The sequence below is a fragment of the Oryx dammah genome, unplaced genomic scaffold (assembly GCF_014754425.2).
Source record: "Oryx dammah isolate SB20612 unplaced genomic scaffold, SCBI_Odam_1.1 HiC_scaffold_18, whole genome shotgun sequence".
In the NCBI taxonomy this organism is placed as follows: Eukaryota; Metazoa; Chordata; class Mammalia; order Artiodactyla; family Bovidae; genus Oryx; species Oryx dammah.
The window spans coordinates 106430704-106446902 of record NW_024070202.1 but is presented as its reverse complement, the minus strand read 5'-3'; the positions used below and the strand labels follow the sequence as shown (position 1 = coordinate 106446902).

The following is a 16199-nucleotide window of genomic DNA, read 5'->3' as shown; positions in this document are numbered from 1 at the left end:
TGCGGGGCGTTGGCAACGCTGCAGACCAGAGGTCAGGTGGGGCGGGGGTCTGCACCTTGCAAGCAGCTCCCCCTCCACTCTGAAGAGGGAGAAGACCCGAGGAGCTGGCCTGGGACCCTCTTAAGACTCTTCCAAGGGAGGGACTGCCTCTCTGGTGCTGGAGGCTAGGATGCATGGGGTTTGCTTGTAGCCTATTTTAGGGGGAGGGGAGGGGCATGTGCCGGAAGAGGCTGCTGGGGGTGGGGGAGGGTTGCTTTTTCTTTGGGGTTAAAGGCTGTGCAGCACGTTTTAGGACAGCCCCCAGAACGGGGCTGTTTTTATATCATTGTGAATGAAACTGCTCTTGCTAAATTATTTTCTTCTGGTGGGGGGGTGCACTTTCATTTTCAATTCACGTGATTAAAGGAAAATCGCAATCTTCCATTCCTCCCCTCCCCCCATCGCCCCCCACCCCCTACACACCTTCCTCTTAAGGAAGGAATCTTGGTGAATGAGTTCTTACCTCTCCTCGTGCCCCCACCTGTACATCCCATACTCCGTCTTCCAGGTCTGGGAAATATCCATTTTTATGGCCAGTCTTAGCATGTTTTCTTAATGTGACATTTCCACCCCAGGCCCAAGAGAGATTCTATGATATATATTACAGAGAGGATTATATATAAATATATATATAAATACTATAGATTATATACACAGGAGCAGGGGCTCCAGGGCCCACTGCGAGGCCCCCTCCCCAGGCTGCAGCCTCTCTCTCTTGGCCCTGGGGAGGCGGAAGGGGTGTACTGTTGGAGACGGTTCCAGGCTGTGTTCAATGGCACTAAACACTGTGGTGGCACCTTCGGCTATGAGTGTCTTATTTGGGGGGCGGTGGAGGCTGGGCATGGGGCGGGAAGGAGGAGGATGCCAGGGATGGGCACAACTAAAGAATTAAAGGAGGCATAAAAGTAGGCTCTGGGAGTTGGTGATGGACAGGGAAGCCTGGCGTGCTGCAGTCCATGGGGTTGGAAAGGGTCCGATACGACTGAGCGGCTGAACTGAACTGAACTGAAAAGAAGGGAGGGATGAAAGCCTTAGGGATGGGATCAAGAGCACCTGGGACCACTTGTAGAGAAGGCAGGGTAATGGCAGGCTCCCTGTCACTGGCTTGGGGAGGATAAGGGTCTCTGACTTCCCAAGTGCGGGAGGCATCAAAGAGCTGGGCCATTTCAACACTGAACCTCTAGGAGAGGAATACAAAGGACAAGCCCTGAAGATGTGTAGGGGTGAACCAGTGGCCCAGCTGCCCTGAGCCTCGGTTCTGGGCAGGAGAAGCCCCGGCTAGATCAGCTCAAGGACAGAGCTGACCCTTGGGCAGGACAGATCAAGGACGACAGTGGGAGACAGAGTGACCTGGAAACCGGAGGGTGAGGAAGCTGTAATGCGAGATGCCAGAGGGAGTAAAATAAATCCATTAGGGCCGCGTGACTGTTGAGCCATAAAGTACTGCCCCTTCCACACAGAGCCTTCCCGAGACCGTCCCTCTTCTAGGCTCTTTCCCCCAATAGGCTCTGTATCCATGTCTCACTGCCTAAATGGAGGAAGGAGGGGGAAGTAGGAATGGCCTTTTCCCACCCGAGGAATTGAGGCCAGACTCTGGGAGCTCAGATGGTAAAGCATCTGCCCGCAATGTGGGAGACCCAGGTTCGATCCCCGGGTTGGAAAGATCCCCTGGAGAAGGAAATGGCAACCCACTCCAGTACTCTCACCTGTAAAATTCCATGGACAGAGGAGCCTGGTAGGCTACAGTCCATGGGGTTGCAAAGAGTCAGACACAACTGAGCAACTTCACTTTCCAGTAGGAGCCAGAATGGAGTCTGGAGGCAAATTTCAGGGAGTGGCTGTGGGCAAGTGGAGGACAGGGTGGAGGGCTCTGAGAGAAGGCGCTGTGGACAGTTTGTGAGCACATTCAGGGGCCATACGTCCATGAAGCCATGAGGTGGTCCCGTCTCCTCCTCCCAGATGGCACTGGCAGGACCACAGTCGTCCTGGGTCTCCCTTAACCCAGCCCCTGGAGAACCGATGGGAGGATGCGCGAGGCCGGGAAGTCACTGGGACAAGAGCACTGGGGGCGCCTCCTGGGGGAGGGCGGGTTTTGGGGGATGCATGGGAGAGGCAGGTATTCTCCACCCACACACGGCAAACTCAGGAAGCCCATGGAATATCAGAGGCCCTTCACGCAGATCCACCGCCTATCTGGGGAGGGGAGGGCAGGGCCCAAATGACTGACCAAGGCTACCCCCTGCCCAAACTCCAGTTCCTCCTCCAAGGATCACATTTTTAAAAACTCCCAGGAGAGGCCGTGTATTGATGTGATCCCCACCAGCTTTAGGAAGCGCACTCTCCCCTGGGTCCCTGGACAACAGTCTTGGTGAGGAGGCAAGGGAGGCCGTCAAAGGATCAGTTCGTCCCCCCTGTCAAAGGATCAGTTCGTCCCCATCCTCCTCGTCCGTGGAGCGCAGACTAGGGCCCTGAAGGATATCGGCCAGCTCCTCCTCGGGCCCCGGCCCCTCCACCAGCTCCAGCTCCTCCAGCTCGCTCTCTGCCTTGGCTGGAGCCTGGGAGAGGGGTCGCTCCAGGAAGGGGGATGGCACGGGGGTCTCTGGGGAGGCAGGGGTCATGTCCCCTGCCCCAGTGGCCCCAGCTCCGTCCTCAGGCAGGCTCCAGCCCTCTACAGGAGGGAGCAGGACCCCGGTGTTCTTCCGAGTGGAAGTTGTACTCCGGAAGCTGGCAAGAGGGGGGCGGAGCTGCACCCCAGACTTGGTGTGTCCCTCAATGGCCTTCTGCAGCTGAGGAGCACAGGGAAGGGGAGAGACGGTAAGACACGGGAAAGGAAAGAAGACAAGACAGGAGCAGTGGAGAAACGGACAATCAAAGGAAAAGGAATGGGAAAGATATGGCCGGGCAGGGATGAATCGAAGGGAGAAGGCAGGGAAAGGAAAACGGGGGCATGATGGACAAAGAGCCTCACCTGCAGAGCGGTGAAATCTCAAGAGCCCTGACCCAGGATCTCTTTCGCCCAGTCCCCAACCCTCAGGCTGCCTTCAGCCACATCCCATCTGCCTGCTCTTTCCACGCCCCTCCACAGCGGCACCCCCATGAGACCGTGACTCAGGCCCTGCACCCCCATTCCAAGGCCATGCCATCCTGAGAAGATCAGGGGGCTGCCACCCCCGACCTCCTCCAGTCTCTGCGTGAGAAACAGGTGGGAAAACCCGGAGCACCTCCTGGATGCTAGAACCAGCCCCTCCCCACCTCACCCCTTCCTTCCACTGCTACTCCAACAGTGGGGCACTTCGTTCTCACCTCCTCCAGGGCCAGCACGCCCCTCAGCTTCCCCATGCTGGTCACGTAAGCAAGGTGGAGGCCCAGGAGGGAGAAGAGGGTGTGGGTCTGCGAGGACAGAGTGGGAGGTAAGGTCAGCATGGCGGCCCCGCTCCTTTCCATCCTCCCGGAAGCCCTGCTGGGTGGGCGGTGGGCAAGGACTTGCCTTGTGCAGAGTCGTCTGCTCCACCAGCTGGAAGGGGGACTGGTCAATACAGCAAGAGTCAAAACAGACAGGCTGGCCCAGCTGCTCCTGCTCCCAGGCCTCAATCTGCCAGAGAGGAGAGCCGTCACCCAATATTGGAGCCCGCTTAAACCCCAGATCCTTGAACCCAAACTGCCCTCCAATCCCTGGCCCAGAAACCTGAAATAGGCTGTGAAACTATCAGTCACAACTCATCCAGGTCACTGGCCCACCTCCCTTTGCCCAAATATATTCTCCTCCCTCCTCCAGCCCCAAATCAACCTTCAGCTTCAGGTGCTCAAAACATGCCCCCTTCTTCCTAGTGCTCCAAACGCTTGCTATTCCCCATCCATCCTTCCAGTCTTGTTGTCTACTACTCCTGTCATTTTCTTGGGCTCCAAAATCACTGAGGACAGTGACTGCAGCCATGAAGTTAAAAGACACTGACTCCTTACAAGAAAAGGTATGACAAACCTAAACAGCATATCAAAAAGCAGAGCCATCCCTTTGTCAACAAAGTCCATCTAGTCAAAGCTATGGTTTTTCCAGTAGTCACATACGGCTGTGAGAGCTGGACCATCGAGAAGGCTGAGCACCAAAGAACTGATGCTTTTGAACTGTGGTGCTGGAGAAGACTCTTGAGAGTCCACTGCACTACAAGGAGATCAAACCAGTCAGTCTTAAAGGAAATCAACCCTGAATATTCACTGAAAGGACTGATGCTGACGCTCCAATGTTTTGGCTACCTGATGCAAAGAGCCAACTCCTTGGAAAAGACTCTGATGCTGGGAAAGATAGAAGGCAGGAGAAGGGGGCGACAGAGGATGAGATGGTTGGATGGCATCACTGACTCAATGGACATGAGCCTGAGCAAACTCTGGGAGAACCAGCATGGGTCTTGCTCCATCTTAGACTTGCCTTAGCTCTGGACTGAACTCCTCCAGAGTGCTGTGAGGCATCCATCATTGTGAGTCACGAAGAAACCTGCAGGCTGACCTTTTACAAATCAGATCTTGGAGAAACTCTATTGGATTTAAAGAGCTGTTCTGGGTCACATGGCACTTTGTTGACTCAAACAAGCCGCTTTTGTGTGTGTATTTGGTTGGTTTGTTCTACATTGTATTGCTTTGTCTGTGACCAAAGCAATAGGCAAAAGTCCAACTGTGCTTTGGATTTTAGATTTGCATGTCCAAATCCTCAAGGTTCCAAATAACCCAGTATCACTGTGGCTCTCATAAATGAATTTTAAATTTTCTATAACCTCTTCTCAGTCCCCTCCTAATGTGCTAGAGAAAACTTTCAGGAGTCTCTTGGACAGAAAAGAGATCAAACCAGTCAATCCTAAAAGAAATCAACCCTGAATGTTCCCTGGAATGACTGATGCTGAAGCTGAAGCTCCAGTACTTTGCCCACCTGATGTCAAGAGCCATCTCATTGGAAAAGACCTTGATGCTGGGAAAGATTGAAGGCAGGACGAGAAGGGGATGACAGAGAATGAGATGGTTGGATGGCATCACTGGCTCAATGGACATGAGTTTGAGCAAGCTCCGGGAGATGGTGAAGGACAAGGAAGCCTGGCATGCTGCTGTCCAAGGGATCGCAAAGAGCTGGACACAACTGAATGACTGAACAACAACCTCTGAATGAGGTTCTGCTTTCTTTGTTTTTCAGTTTGCTCAGATCTACAAGTCTTAAGATTCAGAGGACGTCACTGAAGGTCATGCCCCAGTTCTCATGTCCAGTGTTTGGTCCACAGGGTTGTGCTCTCCCCATCTGTCCCATCCTGCTTTTTCCTGACTACAATCACACCTCTTCCAAACTTTCACCTTCCCTGAATAAAGGTCCACCCAAAGTTGGGCAGCACTCACAGCCCAGGATGGATGACCACTTAGCAGGTATGTTGCAGACAAGGTTTACTTATATGACAGGGAGCGAGACCCTTGCCGATGCTGGTGTGGTTGGTGCTGCCCTCCTGCAGTGTGCTCTGACCATTCCTGGCCTCCTTGGTTCCATTTTCCCTGTCCTCAGGGGACAACAGTAGCAGAACCATTTCCTGTGTACACGCACCAAGCACTTCTCTGCACCAAGCATTATGCTAATTGCTTCACTCTGCCCTATGGTTATCTCTATTTTACAGATGAGGAAAAACAGAGGAACAGAGTACCTAAGTGTTTGTCCTTAAATGCTTAAGATTACACAGACTTTGACTGCCCATCATGTCCCAGGAACCCCAGTTTTCATCTGCTCTAGGTTTGACGTGATCCACGACTTTAAAACCTCAGCATCAGTTACAAACTGGGGCTCTAACGGATGTGTATTCCTAACAGAGCGGTGGAATTAGATAAGTCATAGCAAAGACTTCTGGTGACCTAGAATTGAATTATTTGATTGTTCCCAAAGGTGTCATCTTGATATTGTCGAGGGTGTCATCTGTATCCAACCTGAAAACGCTGTTCAAAATATCCTGAAGTTTGACTCCTATTGTATCTTATCCTTCGAAAGAGTCATGGTGGGTCCCATGGGAGTTGAGAGCTGCTTAAAGTCTTCCCTGAGACAGATATCAGCTAAAAATGTATCATCTATCTTCTTTTTATCCCTAGTTGCACTTTATTTCCTGTGGTTATTAAATAACCTCACTGATCAACTAGCTGGCTTTCTTTGGTGCATTAAAAACAAAAATTATTATTGGTTTCACCAGCCTAGTAAAGCACTCCTTCATTGTAGTTATGAACCATCTGATTCCTGCTTGTGGGCAAAAGGAATAGTTCAATTTTTTTCGTCTGTGATTATCCACTTGATTTTTCAGGTCATTTATCCAGAAATGTTGTGTGTCTTGAGGGGTGTCAAGGGGAGAAGGGGAAGACCTGCCTTTCTCTCCTGTCACTAACCACTCTTTCCTCCAATCTTGAGTACTTTTAATTTTTAGCACATATATATTCTGGATGGGATTTTCCAGGTGGTTCAGTGGTAAGGAATACAGGAGATTCAGGAGACTCAGGTTGATCCCTGGGTCAGGAAGATCCCCTGGAGGAAGAAATGGCAGTCCACTCCAGCATTCGTGCCTTGGAAATCCCATGGAGAGAGGAGTCTGGTGGGCTACAGTCCATAGATTCCAAAGAGTCAGACACAACTGAGCAAATAAGCACACATGGATGCATATATTCTGGATATCCAGTAGATGTTTCTTTGAAGATAATATACATTATGGTATTTTATCAGCTACATACTTTTTTGTTGTTTGCTTGTTTTACATACCTAATTTTATATTTTAATATCGAGATAAATTTCCCATGAAAATTACCATTTGAACCATTTTAAGTGTACAATTAAGTGGTTTTTAGCACATTCAAAATGTTCAGCCATTGGCAACATCAAATTTCAGAGAGAGAGGGGTGGATGGGTGAGTAGGAATTAGGGAATTGGCTTACATAGTTGTGAAAGCTAAAATGTCTGATATTTCAGCCACATACTTTTAAAGCTCTACCTTTCAGCCTTTGCAGCAAGCTTGCCTGCTCTTTTACTAAATGGAATGGTTGCTAATGGATTTTATTGGTGTCTCTCCACACCCCAGGGTAGTTCTGATCTGCACAGCTCAGACATATGTTCCCAATCTGTTCCCTGTGCCATGTTCTGGTCACTCAGCACAACCTGCTCCACCCAGTGCTTGATTTTCTCTCTCATGGACTCAACAGCCACTTCTCTGCGGAAATAGGCATTTGTCCCAAGGAGGCACCACCGTCGGTATATGCCCTCAGTGTGTGGTTCTTCCCAGTCTCGCTTTCTGGAATCTTCCCATTGTCCACTGTCTCAGGGCCCAGATCAACCTAGCATAGTAACCTCACCAGGCACTGATGTCCCCATTTCAGTTTTGATGCTGTTCTTCCACCTCCGTTTGTATAAAAGTTAGAAGCCATTTTCCTGCAGGTAAATGTCAACCTTCCCACATAGCGTCTGCCTGGTCCAGAACACCCAAAATGTCTCAAAGCCCTAAGGCTCATTCTATCGCCATTGGCCCATCTACACACAGAGGTTCAAAACTTCCTTCTCCTGAAATGACACTGGTCCCCATGAGGACACTGCCATGTTTCCCCACCCCCAAGCAATGTGCCCAGCACCACTCTGTAATCAGACCTTACTAATAACCTCTCAAAGTGTTCTTCTGCCTAGCTTCACATCTTATTCTTACAACAACACAATGAAGAAGATTGAAAAAAAAAAAAAAAAGAGCAGTATCTTCACGTAACAAGACAGGGAACTCCCTGGTGGTCCAGTGGTTAAGACTGCACACTTCCAGTGCAGGTGGCAGGAGTTCTATCCCTGGTCAAGGAACTAAGATTTCTGCATGTCACACAGCACAGCCGGCAAAACCAAACAAAACAGAAAAATGATTCACCCCAGCTTCCTGTTTCCTTTACTTACCTCTTCAGGAGACATGTTATCCACTAAATCCGTTGAATCCTAGAGAAGAAAGACATAGGTCCAAGTTCCTGCCCTTTTCTTCCTCGTAGAACCATAACCGCTTCTCCCTGGCTGGCCACCGATGCCTCTTTCCAGCCCATCATCCCTTTCATATGATGAAGCTTCTCCTCCCTGGTGGGCCTCTTCCCTCCCACCTTCAGGATCATGGGTTTCTCACTCATCAAAGACAAGTTCCCTTTCCCAGACTCCCCCTTGCTGACTCCAACACATCTTCTCTCACCTGGATCATTTTCTTCTTTTTGGGGCGAGCTCTGCCTAGCAAGCAGTGAAGCAGGGACCGAAAGATGGAGGGTCTTGGACCTGAGAGGAGTGGTGAGTGGATGAAAATGGAGACAAAGCAAGATCATCCTGGGAGGAAAGGGTTAGGGGCCCCAAGCGGTCCTGATACTTGGTCACAACAGGTCAGCATTTCTAGGTGCCTCACCTCCATAGGACGTCCCCTCTCTCACTCTCCTAATCCAGCCCTTGCCCCCCCACTTTGGGACAGTAACATTGGACTCAAAGAACAGAAATCCCATCCCACCATCCCCTGGCCTAATCCCTCCTCATAATAGCAGCCCTTAGGTTGAGGAGCACACAGAGACAACCCACAAGGTGTGAGGCAAGGGTGAGGTGCATGATGGGAGAATCTTTACCTGTAGACTCCAGTGCTTCCAGCTGCTGTTTGTGGCTGGGCAGGGGCCCATTAGGCTCTTCGGGGGGCAGTGGATCAGTAGGAAGGGGGTGAGGAGGATGAAGAGGAGGCATCTGTAGAGAAAAGTAAAAATTTCAGTCCTCGAGAAGAGGCTACCTTGTCCTGCCTGTACCAGCTGGTGTCCTGGGAAACCTATCTAACACCCTTCTTCTTTCCAGTTCAGAAGTCCTCAAAGCTCTTTGGATTCTCGTGGTTCCAAAATTTGCAGCCTCATCTCCTTCAGTCCCTGGACACAGGGGCACTGATCTCTTAGACTTTGTCAATGATCAGCATCAATCCTCTCTCTTCCTGTTTTCCCTTTGCCCCATCTGTCCCGCTCCCCTGACCCTTCCCAGCCTGCTTACCTCGGGCTTCCCATGGAGATCCTCATCTTCATCTTCATCCACAAAGGCAAAGGACTCGGGTCGACCCTGGGGCCAGACACCAGAGCGCCCTACCCCCGCCGGCCGCATCTTCCCGTCGAAGGGCAGCTCAGACAGCTTCCTAGCCATGTCCTGGGCCAACCGCAGCCTCCGCTCGGGACACAGATGACGCTGCAGGAGGGACTGAAGTTCTGACCGCTCCACGGAGCCCAGCAGGATCATTGAATCTGAGGGAGACCCAGGCTTGGCCTGAGGGCAGCTCGATCACCCCGTCGGCCCCTCTCGCCGAAGGATGGAGTCAGGGACTCAGCCCAGCTCTTTTCAGCTGTTACCCTCTCTTCCTAAAAACTCATTTTCAAAGTCTTTCAGGACTGACCTCATTCAGTCCTTTTAATTTCACCCATTTAGCACTTAGAGACCCAATTGAGAGTACATTATTGCTGTTTAGTCGCTCAGTCGTGTCCAACTCTTTGGGACCCCATGGACTATAGCTCACCAGGCTCCCCTATCAGTGGGATTTCCCAGGCAAGAATAATGGAGTGGGTTGCTATTTCCTTCTCCATGAGAGTATATTAACTGGTGCTACTTTGTACTTATTTTGATGCACCCCTTACATAGACAGTTTGCAAACAGGTGAACTGGGTATTAAAATAGCCTCACCAACCCTGTCTCCAAAAGAAGGCACACTAAAAGCCATTCACACTGAGATGGGACTATATTGGGCTGGTCAAAAAGTTTGTTTGGGTTTTCTGTATCATCTTATGTGCTGTGTGCTATGCTTAGTCGCTCAGTTGTGTCTGACTCTTTGTGACCTCATGGACTAGCCTGCCAGGCTCCTCTGTCCATGGGAGTCTCCAGGCGAGAATACTGGAGTGGGATGCCAGGCCCTCCTCCAGGAGATCTTCCCAATCTAGGGATTGAACCCAGGCCTCCCACATTGCAGGCGGATTCTTTACTATCTGAGCCACTAGGGAAGCCCATATTATCTTATGGAAAACCCAAATGAACTTTTTGGTCAACCCAATACTTTGAAAAAAGGCTATAAGGATATCTGATGTTTAATCACTAAAATACTCTGGGTCCTTCTAAGCATAGACATAATGCCTCCTTTTCCAGGAAAAGTTCTTTAATATTTATTAGAATTCTGCTACTATCATTAACATTTTCATTGCGTTCTAAGGCCATAAGATTGTATGCCTGCTAAGTCACTTCAGACTCTTTGCAACCCTATGGACTGTAGCCTGCCAAGATCCTCTGTCCATGGGATTTCCGAGGCAAGGATACTGGGGTGGGTTGCCATGCTCTCCTCCAGGGCACCTTCCTGACCCAAGGATCAAACCCACATCTCTTGGATAAACCCCCATGTCTCTTACATCTCCTGCACCGGCAGGCAGGTTCTTTACCACTAGCACTATCTTAGAAGCCCAAGATTAAGGCAGTGTTATTGAGATAAATCTTACTGTTAGGTCTTGTGCTGTGTGCTGTGCTAAGTCGCTTCAGTCCTGTCTGACTGTGAGATCCTAAGGACTGTAGCCTGCCAGGCTCTTCTGTCTATGGAATTCTCCAGACAAGAATAATAGAATGGGTTACCGTGCCCTCCTCCAGAGGTTCTTCCTGACCCAGGGATAGAACCTGCATCTCTTATGCATTGGCAGGCAGGTTCTTTACCACTGTTAAGAATTAGTCATTACTATTAAAACCCTGCAACCCATCAGCAGTACCCCTGTTCCAATAAGGAGCCACTGCTTTAGAAGCCACTGAAAGGTATTTGGGATTTGGGAAAATATTAAAACTAAGGTAATTTGGATATTCTAATCATCTGAAATTAGAACTAACAATTTAAATGGCTTCAAACGGCCCTATGATTCCATCACACTAATTCAAACATTAGACCACTATTTTTTAAATATCTGGTAAATATCTATAAGGAAGAAGTCTGAGGGAGACAGATGTTATAGTCTCAGCCCTAAAAGGATACTGAATCTACTGAGGAAGATAAGACATGGATATAGAAACCACAATAAGAAGTAACACGAAGCAAGATTAAGTATCAGAGGTGGGCAGAGAGGATGGTGAAGGAGGTGAAATCACTACTTATCAAAGACGTTTACTCCTTCGCATGGAACAGTCTCATCTGCTCCTTAAATTGGGTATTAAAGAACAGCTGTCATTTAGCTATGGGGCAAAGAGAGCCACCTCAGGGGGTGTAAGATTTATAGCAGGGCCTCATTATTCACAGATTCCTTATTTGTGAAGGCTTCCCTGAAGGCTCAGTCAGTAAGGTATCCACCTACAGTGCAGGAGACCCGGGTTCAATCCCTGGGTCAGGAAGATCCCCTGGAGAAGGAAATGGCAACCCACTCCAGTACTCTTGCCTGGAGAATCCCAGGGACAGGGGAATCTGGTGAGCTATAGCTTATGAGGTTGCAAGAGCCAGACACAACTTAGCAACTAAACCCCTACCATTACCTATTTGTGAATTCACCCACTGGCTCAAGTATATTTGTAACCCAAAATAAATACATGCTGTGCTTTCCCCATCATTCACAGGCACGTGTAAAGCAGCAAAAGATCTGAGCTGCCCCACGCACATGTTCCCAGTTGAGTCTGAACAGAGTGATACACTGCCTTTTTTTTTTTCTACCTTCATATTATAAACAAGTGTTCCTTTTGTGATCCATTGAATGTCATGATTTTTGTATTTTTGTGTTTCATGATGGTGATTTTGTTGTTTACAATTGCCCCCAAGCAAGAAGGCTTTCACGTGCCTTATGGAGAAAATACATGTGTTAGATAAGCTTTATTTAGCCATGAGCTATCATGCTATTGGTTGTGGTGAGTTCCAAGTTAATGAATTAACAACAGATATTAAATAAGTTATCTTTAAGGAGAAGCACGGGCTTCCCAGGTGGCACTATTGGTAAAGAACTCGCCTGGCAATGCAGGAGACGCAAGAGACGTGGGTTCAGTCCCTGGGTCAGTAAGATCCCCTGGAGGAGGGCATGGCAACCCACTCCAGTATTCTTGCCTGGAGAATCCCATGGACAGAGGAGCCTGGCGGGCTACAGACCACAAGGTCACAAAGAGTCAGACATGACTGAAGCAACTTAGCACGCACGCAGGGAGAAACCCATTTAAGACAAGTGTATGCTGCTTTGACTGCTGCTGCTGCTAAGTCGCTTCAGTCGTGTCCGACTCTGTGCGACCCCATAGACAGCAGCCCACCAGGCTCCGCCGTCCCTGGGCTTCTCCAGGCAAGAACACTGGAGTGGGTTGCCATTTCCTTCTCCAGTGCATGAAAGTGAAAGTGAAGTCCCTCAGTTGTGTCCAACTCTTAGCGACCCCATGGACTGCAGCCTATCAGGCTCCTCCGTCCATGGGATTTTCCAGGCAAGAGTACTGGAATGGGTTGCCATTGCCTTCTCCGGCTGCTTTGACTACTTGAAGAAAATGTGACCAGAGGCTTACAGGAACTTCACCTTGAATTTTCTTTGGGAGCAATGGTTCATTGAAGTGAAAGTTGCTCAACTGTGTCCAGCTGTTGCGACCCCATGGATTATAGTCCTTGGAATTCTCCATAGAGTACTGGAGTGGGTAGCCTTTCCTTTCTCCAGGGGATCTTCCCAACCCAGGGATCGAGCCCAGGTCTCCCACATTGCGGGCAGATTCTTTGCTAGCTGAGCAACAAAGTTCATAATTACAGTATCCCTAATTCAGTGTTCATGGCAAGTTTTTAGAACATAAGTACAAGGAATAATGAGAATCAACTGTATTTCTTTCACTGGATTTTTAACTGTCTTCCTGTGCTTGTGCTTTTCCTTCCTTGAAGATGATCAATCATGTTTGCTAAGGAGCAGAGGCGTCTACAGCAGGGTGACCTGTGGACTGGGTGGCCCCTACAGACAAGCGCTCTCCTCAGTACTGCCTGCACTTCTGTGGCACCTTTGTTCAGGTCACTAGCCCATGAATCTGCTTCCTTCCCTCCCACTGACCTTTCGATTCAACCAGTGGTAGAGTCTTGACTGTGGTGGTCTGGAGCAGGTTTCGCAACTCCCCGTATGTGCAGGAAGCTGAAACAAACTTCACATCCCGTACCATGATGTCCTCAACAAAGATTGTAAATTTGCTATGGAGGGAGAAAGCACCGGGGAGGTTAGCCCCACCATATGTGCCTGTCCCTTGGCTGTCCCTTCCGCTCCTCCCATGAGGTTTCACCATGCATTTGATCACTCATAAAATTAGTAAGTACACGGGAATATAAAAATAAGTAAAAAAAAAAAAAAAAAAAGCAGTGGATCCAGACATCGACCCTAACCTCATTCTCAGTCTCAGAACCTCCCAGCCCCACCCCATCAGATCTGAACTAATTGCAGCTGGTGCCCCTGACCTGAGCTGGTTCCAACCAAGGTCAGGCAAGTAGGGCAGCTTCTTGACCTGGATGATGCTGTCGTAAAGGGAGGGCTGCAGGCTCTGAGCCACCATGTTGGCCAAAATAACAGCCACCATCATGGGCAGGATGTGAGCAATCTGACCGGTTAGTTCGAAGCAAATCACGGCCGTGGAGACTGTGTGGGACACCGCGCCAGTCAGCGCTGCTGCTCCTGGAACCGGAAACAGACGTGCACCCTGCTTAGGGCTGCCTTTCCTGGCGTGGCGGCTATGCGGGCGGTGACGGCCGGTGACGGCCGGTGTCGGGCAGTGACGAGCGGGACCCAGGGGGCGGGGAGACGTGACCCCGGGCCGCGCCAGCACTCCTGAGATGACCCTGTGTCAAGTAGGGGCTAGAATGCTGAGCTCTTACAAAATCATTTTGACCTCATTCTACGACCTTCGGCAACTTAAAAAATTTTGTGTGTCCAAATTTTCATTTATAAAATATATGTGCTATCTGTTCCTTGCTTTTAAACAATTGCATCACTCTTAACTGAGCGTTTTAAAAAACCCATTTACGGCATTTTATTTTGGGCCTCAGGTTCTGATGCCAACAATTTATGAGCGGATTCAAAACCCAAGAATCATGCTGTGGGCTTGGAGCAATGAGATCCTGATTCTATTTCTCAATGGTATGAGAAGAACTTAATCCTTCTGGAACCCCATGCTCTCATCTCTAAGGTGAAAGAGGTCATTAGATAAGTTCTAAAGCCCTTGCAGGTCTAAAACATTACGATTCCATAAGCTCTTTGAAGACAGAATCTGTCTTACTTGTTTTTGGTTACGATTTCCCATCAGCCAAAGAGTCCCTAGTGCATTAACTTTATTTCTTGTTTAAACATGGGAAGATATGCTATGAGAAAAGATGCTGGGGAAGCCATACATGAAAATAGAATAAGAAAAAGTCATAAAAGATAAAGATTGGGAGGAATGATTTTACTGGATAATGCATGCAATAATATAAGGCCATATATATATATGGGCTTCCCAGGTAGCTCAGTGGTAAAGAATTTGCCTGCCAGTGCAGGAACCACAGAATATATAGGTTTGATCCCTGGGTCAGAAAGACCCCCTAGAGGAGGGCATGGCAACCCATTCCAGTATTCTTGCCTGGTGAATCCTATGGACAGAGGAGCCTGGTGGGCTACAGTTCATAGGATCACAGAGAGTCAGACATGGCTGAAGTGACATAGCATGCATGCATGCTAAGGGAAATATCTACCAGGGAGGTTGAAGGGATATCTGAGAGGCATGAAGATAGGGAATAATAGCAGATGCAAGAGGTTTTTGTACAGAACTGTGATGGGGGACTAAGGTCACCATATGTTCTATAAAGCTGATTAGTTCTTCTATATCAAAGGGAAGTGTGGGATTAGATGTCATGGGATTTTGGTAAAGAGGAGAGGGAGGGAGGAAGCATAACAATTCTAGGGAATATCCTGGTCATTTTGTTAGATATGGTTTTGGGGTGGAAGGGACTATACATATAATGGGAAAAGATAATCTCAGACTCTCAAAAGGTTAGACATCTCAGAAGTCATTTTAGAATAAAGAAACTAAAGTGCAGAAAGGCAGGTAATCTGCCCCATGGTCATCCAGTGCCAAGAGCTGGGGATGAGACCAGAGCCCACATTTCTTAGCTCTTAGTCATGTGCTCCTAAGACTCATCAACATGAGCACATCAGCAGGTAGGAGTATTCGAGCCAGTCACAAGCACTGTTCTTTCCACGATTCTTTGGAGAAAAAGAAAAAGCCCTTACCAAACACTCAGAGCCAATCCTAGGTGTTCTCATCCTTATTATCTCATTTAATCCCTAAAATCCCTATTCTGTGTGAAGAAAGAGGGAGGCTTAAAGATGTTTAATGAGAGCTAATTAGAGTCAGAGCCAAGGGCTGATTATTTAAATAAAAGTTGAATTAAATAGCATTAAATGAAGACCGTTTTGTATAGCTTGGAATGCAGATGTCATGGGAGAGTCTGAGTGTGGATATCTGGGGTTACAGGAGGGTGGGATGTGTCTTACCAATAACTGCGTAGCCCCCAGGTAGGATCTTATAGATGATGTCATCAAATAAGATGCCATCTGGGAAAAGCATGGCCATGATCTCTCCCACTAGCCTTCCGAATGCAGCTCCTAGGGAGAGACCAAAGGAAGGAAGGGATTCAAGGTCTTTATCCTCCATTTTTTAAGAGCCAATGCCTCCTGGGGTGCTAAGACTGAACACAAGTCCCCAGCATTCCAGACCTTTCCTTATTTTCACAGTACCCTAGCCTGAACCACCAGTAAGATCCCAGGCTTCTCATCAGAACTTACCGAGCACGAACACAGGCATGAAGCCTCCGCAGGGTATGGGCATGGTGGTGGCCACGATGGACATCCAGAACTGGGGTAAAAAGAGGCGTCAGCGCACCCTCTAGACTGTGTCCAACACACACACACACTCACAACCCCCTTCTTTCCTGCTTCTTGTTCCAAGAGGTACAGAAATCCTGGGAGAGCTAATCCCTCTGGAAGTCATCTTGTCTGTCACCTTCCCCCAGAACCAAAAAAAGCATGGACCACTCAGGCTAAGATATCACCAAAGACAACATTATAAGAAGGTTCCTCCAGGCAGTTAACCCAAATCGCTCCTACTTGGAGTGACAATATTTGCCTTTAGATAATCAAAACAAAAATTGGGGCCCCAG

General features: G+C 48.8%; 1 protein-coding gene across 2 annotated transcripts in view; it reads right to left on the bottom strand.

Annotated features, from left to right (window-relative positions):
- Positions 1-2279: 2279 nt before the first annotated feature.
- CLCN1 (chloride voltage-gated channel 1) overlaps positions 2280-16199 on the bottom strand; it is a 36805-nt gene continuing 22885 nt past the window's right edge. Inside the window, exons 13-23 of one of the 2 annotated variants that reach the window (XM_040260057.1) lie at positions 15826-15895; positions 15535-15645; positions 13467-13680; positions 13072-13205; positions 9062-9306; positions 8659-8770; positions 8244-8323; positions 7964-8002; positions 3527-3631; positions 3343-3429; positions 2280-2825 (exon numbers count right to left, since the gene is read on the bottom strand). In XM_040260057.1, coding sequence (XP_040115991.1) covers positions 2454-2825; positions 3343-3429; positions 3527-3631; positions 7964-8002; positions 8244-8323; positions 8659-8770; positions 9062-9306; positions 13072-13205; positions 13467-13680; positions 15535-15645; positions 15826-15895 — 1569 coding nt within the window. In that variant the 3' untranslated portion in view covers positions 2280-2453. The remainder of the gene's footprint in view (positions 2826-3342; positions 3430-3526; positions 3632-7963; positions 8003-8243; positions 8324-8658; positions 8771-9061; positions 9307-13071; positions 13206-13466; positions 13681-15534; positions 15646-15825; positions 15896-16199) is intronic. The other variant, XM_040260058.1, reaches the window with a different exon arrangement.